The sequence below is a fragment of the Geotrypetes seraphini genome, chromosome 5 (genome assembly GCF_902459505.1).
Source record: "Geotrypetes seraphini chromosome 5, aGeoSer1.1, whole genome shotgun sequence".
NCBI classification, from domain to species: Eukaryota; Metazoa; Chordata; class Amphibia; order Gymnophiona; family Dermophiidae; genus Geotrypetes; species Geotrypetes seraphini.
The window spans coordinates 88,315,363-88,321,867 of NC_047088.1; the positions used below are offsets into that span (position 1 = coordinate 88,315,363).

A 6,505-nucleotide genomic window follows, 5' to 3' on the forward strand; every position below is an offset into this window, starting at 1 on the left:
GGTTCTGCTGGTTTTCAGAACACTAAACAGCATCAGGACATCTAAATGACAGGAGTGTACTTATAGAATTGCCTCCATAATGGCTGTAGTAATCTGGATAATTCCCTGTGAATATCAGTGGGGTTATCAGACTTCGGGATTTGTACAAATTCATGTTAAATCAAAAACTGTGTCCTTCTGAATAATAAATGAATATATCTCACAGTCTATATCAATCTAACAATGTCTATCATACGCACCCAGTATCTTCACAAAAGCAAATATTCAGTTCACAACAAATCACTGTATAGGTTCAAAGTCCATAATCAAAAAAGTTAAGACTTATCTTCTCTATGTCAGAGTTCTTAAACCAAATTCAATCTTCTGGTAGCATGCTGCATTCAGCTCAACAGAGCTTCGTTTTGTAAGCCACTCCTCCTTCCTTGGGAATGCATGCACTGCACACTTGTAACGTAGTTGTCTGAATGAAAAGGATACCAGAAATGAAAAGATGGCACGACAGGTGAGGTCCTGCACTGAGTATTTGAGACTAATTTAGCTGGTGGTAGCTATTGGTTACAGAGTTTAATTAGATGTTAATTGAAGAAATAATTTTTCTTCGTTTTAAATTTACAATGTAGTAGTTTCATTGAATGCAGCCTAATCCATGTAAACAAGCGATTCATGTCCATCTGTTGTACTCCACTCATTTATTTTTTATATACACCTCTATCATCTGAGCAGCCCTAGATGTGTTTTGTGTCCTGCAGAATTTTTAGTTTAATCAATTCAAGGCCTTTTTTAATGTATAATGCTAATTTTCCAACAATTTTGGTCCATATTATCGGTGTGATATAATTTGTATTCTGGTTTGACAGTGTCCCATTGGTTACCTTCCTTCCACCAGGTTTCAGCAATGCCTATTATATCCAATGGCATAGTATGGGCGGCAGGGGGCAGACCACCCCTGGTGCCGTCTTGGTAGGGGCGCCAGCACCTCTCCTCCTCTCTCCCCTTGCTCCCTCCACTCCTCCCCTGCCGCATGCAACTTCACTTCCCTCACAGTATCTCTAGCTCTTCGCCAACGCAAGCAGCATCTCCAACTTGCTGCCTGTGCCGGCGTCAGCACTACCTCTGACATCACTTCTGGGTCCCCCAATTATGAAGTGATGTCAGAGGGCATGCCGGTATGGACAACAAGATGCTACTCGCTCCAGGGAAGCTAAAGAGGTACAGTGGAAGAGAAAGGGTGCAAGTGCGACAATTGTGGTGGGGAAGGAGCGGGGAGGGGGGGAGGCACCTCATACCCATGCGCCTCCCACTCTAGCTACACCACTGATTATATCTATCTTTTTATTTCATGTACATGGATCTATACCCATTTGCATCTAATAGTTTCATGCTCTCATTAAAGTTCATATCTTGTTCACAAGAATGATTCTGCAATTTCTAACTATAATGATGAAAAGTCTTAATTACTTTGTTGCCTTGCTTTGCATTGTCTTTATGGGTTGATGCCAATCTTCTTCTTTTGCCTGATTTACATCTTACATGATGCCTTAGGTGTTTATTCTATTTTTGAATCTACCGCTTTATCACTTTAATGGAGCCTTTGCTCCACAACCAAAAGGGAATTTTATAACTTACTTGAGTCAGAGCAACCAATAATTGGCAGATACAAGCGATGTGCACTAGGGGCTACTCTATTAATATAAGGTAGCGCCTAAGTGCTATAGTACATAATTGCAAGGGGGTGGGGCATATAAAAGGGCAGGTCATGGACAAGCCATGGGTGCATCATCAAGCAAAGCACACAATGAGCAGAATATTATCAGTTGCATGCTCTGTATAGCACACTTAACTTTGTCACCTTATGCCAGCCATTGCTTTATCATAAACACGCCTATACTAATATTCTAAAATCACTTAGGTGCACCCAGATGTTGTTAAAGAATTGACACTCAGCATACACAATTTTGGCACCCAAATCGAGGTACCAGGTTATAGAATTACCTTGCAAGTATCCTGCAATTTAATGCAGCCTTGGGGTATTCTCAGTGCACAGGGGAAATGAATGCTGTACCTTTAAGCCCTCAAAAACCAACTGCTTTCAAAAATAGCATTTCATAGTTTAACAAATTCAACGTATCTTAGTACCAGTGCCCAGCTGTTTGTACTTAGCCCCTCCCCTACCCCACCATCCTTATTATTTTGGGGTGTTCCTTTCTACTATCGGTGCTGTATCACCTTTCTCCATATACTCTAGAATGCTGCTTTAGCTTTATTCCAGTGCGTGGGGCTAGTCAAACATTTTGTTTGGCTGCAATTGACTTCTCTAAGTACTTTAGAGCAGGGGTTTTCAACCCAGTCTCAAGCCACACCAAGCCAGTCAGATTTTCAGGATAACCACAATAAGTACACATTAGATAGATTTCCATACTATACAATAGAGGCAGCAAATTTATATCATGCATATGATTTCTGGATATCTTGAAATTCAGACTACCTTGGACATGTCCAAGGACTGAGCTGAGAAACCCTTCCTTAGAATGTTCTTGCACTGTCAGTATTGCTTTGGTCATTCCCAGTACCTTGGAGCCTTCATTTCATTGTTTGTTCTTCGTATGGTGGTTTCAGCTTTTCATGTCACTCCCCCCTCCCTTTTTTTTTGTGCTACATGGTGTTCATACTACTGTTAGTGTCTTTGAGTACTGTTGACTCTGTGGCTGATGCCTACAGGCAAGTGTTCCGAATAAATGAAAGTCCACTGCTAAAGTGCAAAATTATTTCTCAATTGACTTTAATACAATCAAATGAAACAAAATAAAGATTTTGGGGATTTAGCAACAAATTAAAAGAAAAGTTTTACCCAGGCACATCCTTTTTTTCTCTTCCCTAACCCCCCTCCCCCTCTTTTACTCTCCTTTGCTGGCTCCCTGAATGCTCCTACTTTGTTCTCCTTTCGTGGTCCAGTTTCCTTCCATTGTCTACCCTCTGCTCTATTTATTTGAAATCCTTTCTCAATATCCCTCTTCTAGGATCTCTTGTCTCCTTCATTTTCAATACTCTTCGCCTTCTACTTCCCAAATTCTCTGCCACACCTCCTTTCTCAAGCCCCTTCATTAAGATCTCATTTCCCTCTAAAAGGGGTCAAATACACTAGGCACATGAGAAATCCCAGAAAATAATTTTTCCCACTAAGGTCAAAAAAGGAAACAGAAGAATTAATAAAAAAGCACATTTATACAAATGTGCCAGAGAAATGCCATAGATTAATAAAATCCAGCTGTAGAACACCAGTGATTGTACCCCTAACTTAAGCTTGCTTAAAAAATATAATTCTCTTGTATTGCTCACCTTGTGTGAAATTTCTGTGTACTGTGAATATGCATTTGATGAAATTATAGTTTCCTAACTCTTAAATTAACCTGTTGAGTAAACTTTCAAATTTTCTTAGTTGAAAGTGTTGGGTTTAATATTAGAGCACTAATTTTATTCACAAAGGGCTAAATTAAAAAATTGGCTTTTATAAATTTGCAAGCCCTCTCTATATGGATAAAAGCACTCATATGGAGAAAAAAGGTAGATAATCATCCAAAAAAATTTTATTAGGTTTTTCAGGTACATGAATCAAGAAAAAAAAAAAATAAATAAAACAAATTATTTACGCAATGTAGCAAAATTTAACAAGAACATGTTAGTAGTTGTATTCATCTATAGTTCAAAAGAAACAAATGTTACAACATTATGGAGTCCTTTTATAAAGATTAGTGCACGCTAAATGCTAAGACATCCATTATATTCTATGGTCAACTTAGCATTTAGCGCTTGCTAATCTTTAGTGCGCACGAAATCAGTTTGCATGCTTTAATTAAAGGTCCCCTATAGGAGGTAATTGTACTACAGAAGTACCGCAAACTGCCAAGCAAGATTGTAGCAGCCATTTTCAAGCGACAGCAGAAAGCAGCAGGAATAAGTGGGGTTTGCTCCCGTCCCTATTGCGCCTACTAAGACTACCAGGGGAGCGGATTTTGAGTCTTGAGGCTCGGGTGAGAAGGGAGAAAGGAGGGCTGGAGCCTGCATAGCTGGACTGGTAAATCTTAGACAACTTTTAAGCTGTCCTAAATTTACCCACTCACCTATGGAAGTCCTACCACTGAATTTTGCCATAACCTACATAATGCTCGATTCCTCCCCAAAATCTCTCCTGATTTGCCCACTTTGCTTAGCTGTCCTGTGGCGATATTCAGTTAAGTGCTGCTGAAGATCGCAATTTAACCAGGAAGGAAAGGCTATGTTATGGGATCCTATGTTATATTTATAAAATATGTAATAAGCATGCCTTTTTGACATCTAATAGGGACCCTCTTATGAAATTTCCACTCATGCTGTTTACTTGCTATTGAAATATTGCAAATGCTGTTTGCAGCATTTCATTAATTCTGGAAGAAAACTAGTTTTCCTGATTGTTTTCCATAAAGTTTCTTTCAGTTCCTTATTTCTCAGACTATAAATCAAAGGGTTGAACAGTGGAATTGCAGTTATATATACTACATTAAGCAGTTTGTTCAGGTCCATGGAGTCAGTAGACTGAGGTCTCAAGTACACAGCTACAGAGGTTCCATAAAATAATAGCACGACTGTGAGGTGAGAAAAACAGGTAGAAAAGGTCTTTTGTCTGCTTTTAGCAGAGTGAAGTTTTAATACAGCAGAAATAATGTACACATATGATATAATTGTCAATGTGAAGGGGGTACAAGCTAAAATTGAACCTTCAATAAGAGTTATAGTTTGAACGACAGAGGTCCCTGAACATGATAGAGTCATCATTGCTGTGATGTCACAGAAGAAATGGTTAATTTCATTGGAGTTACAGAAAGATGATTGTGATATTAAAGTAACATGAGGAGCTACACCTAGAAATCCAGTCATCCAGGAAACAATGACTAGACTTATGCAGATTTTCTTGTTCATTATGATGGTATAATACAAGGGTTTGCAGATGGCAACATAGCGATCATAGGCCATAGCTGTAAGAAGGTAGAATTCAATGTCTGTACAGGCCAGGAATAGGTACATCTGCATCATACACTGCATGAAAGAGATGGTCTTATTCTGTGCTATGAGCATTGCTAACAATTTAGGCACCGTGATAGTCACATAACAGATTTCTAGGAAGGACAAGTTACTGAGGAAGAAGAACATGGGGCTGTGCAGATGGGAATTAGAGCAAACTGTAATTATAATAAGAAGATTACCTATCAATGACATCAGATAAATAATCAAAAACACTAGAAAAAGAAGGAGCTGCAATTCAGGAAACTCAAAGAAACCCAGAATGATGAACTTTGTCACTTCAGTGTGATTCATTGTTAGTATTTCTCCCATTCTGATTAGCTGTTGGAATAAGAAGGATGAAAACAGAAAATTAAAACAAAGCTATCTGAAGGTCTGACATTATAGCAGGAAACCTATAGAGGAAGTCCAAACAGTTGATTATGTTAAATCTGAAACAAAGACAACAAAGACACTTTGTGCCTATAGAAAAAGGTTCCAAAGAAGATGTAAATGTGTGTGTTCTCTCTGGGGACAATTCTATAAATGGACACTAATATTTATATACCAATTTTGTATGTAAATTATTATAATAGCTGTATATATACTGTACATGTATGTGTACATATAGGTATGTAAATCCCACATTGCTACCTAACAACTTTTCTGTAGACATATGTATAGTATACTTTCTATTTTGACAGATAGGCATATACATGGGTGGATTCTGGGCAGACTAGAGGCAGGATTAGCACAAATGTAATTTATACAATATTGTAAATTATGCATATTTCCTTGGCATTCAGGTGCATTACACCAACTCTTATAATATTTTAAATGACAGCTAACTGACACATATCAAGCAATAAGAGATACTGTAATTATATAAAACCTTTTACAAGTCTAAAGCATGTTTTACAGGCAGAAAATTATTTCTATAAAATTACATTACATTATTTTCTATTCCGCCAATACCTTGCAGTTCAAAGCGGATTACATTGTATGACTGCACACAAAACATAATCCACCTGATTATCTTTTAATGCTCAAACAGCAGTTAAGTTTCAAAATTTGTTATAGTGTGTCCTTGAAGTGTTTTGTACGACAAATATAAATGTTTTATTTTGTAAGTTAATATGTAACTCGCCCTGGATAAGGGGGGGTGGGGTGAGAAATAAACAAACAAAAAATGCTGGTGACCCAGAAGTTAAGCACCTAAGTGCACTTAGGCATAATTCTATATAGTAGTGTCTTAAGTGTTCTAGTTATAGAGTAGCACAGAGACAGAAATTTCACCCATTTCCATCTGTTCCAGTACAACCCATACCCACCTGTACCATGAAGATCCTTTCCATTCTACTTATTCCTGCAAATAATCTACTTCATGCCTCCCCTTAACCACTAGAGTTAACTATATTACTTGCTCACAGGCCTCCAATTCCTCCTAACCCCAACAGATTCCTGTAGATTT

At 38.0% G+C, this 6,505-nt stretch overlaps 1 protein-coding gene across 1 annotated transcript; it reads right to left on the minus strand.

The window, feature by feature from the left end:
* Nucleotides 1–4,371: 4,371 nt before the first annotated feature.
* LOC117360318 (olfactory receptor 2AP1-like) lies at nt 4,372–5,349 on the minus strand. The gene has a single exon (XM_033944014.1). The coding sequence runs from the start codon at nt 5,347–5,349 to the stop codon at nt 4,372–4,374; it is 978 nt and encodes a 325-aa protein (XP_033799905.1).
* Between the last annotated feature and the right edge of the window lie 1,156 nt (nt 5,350–6,505).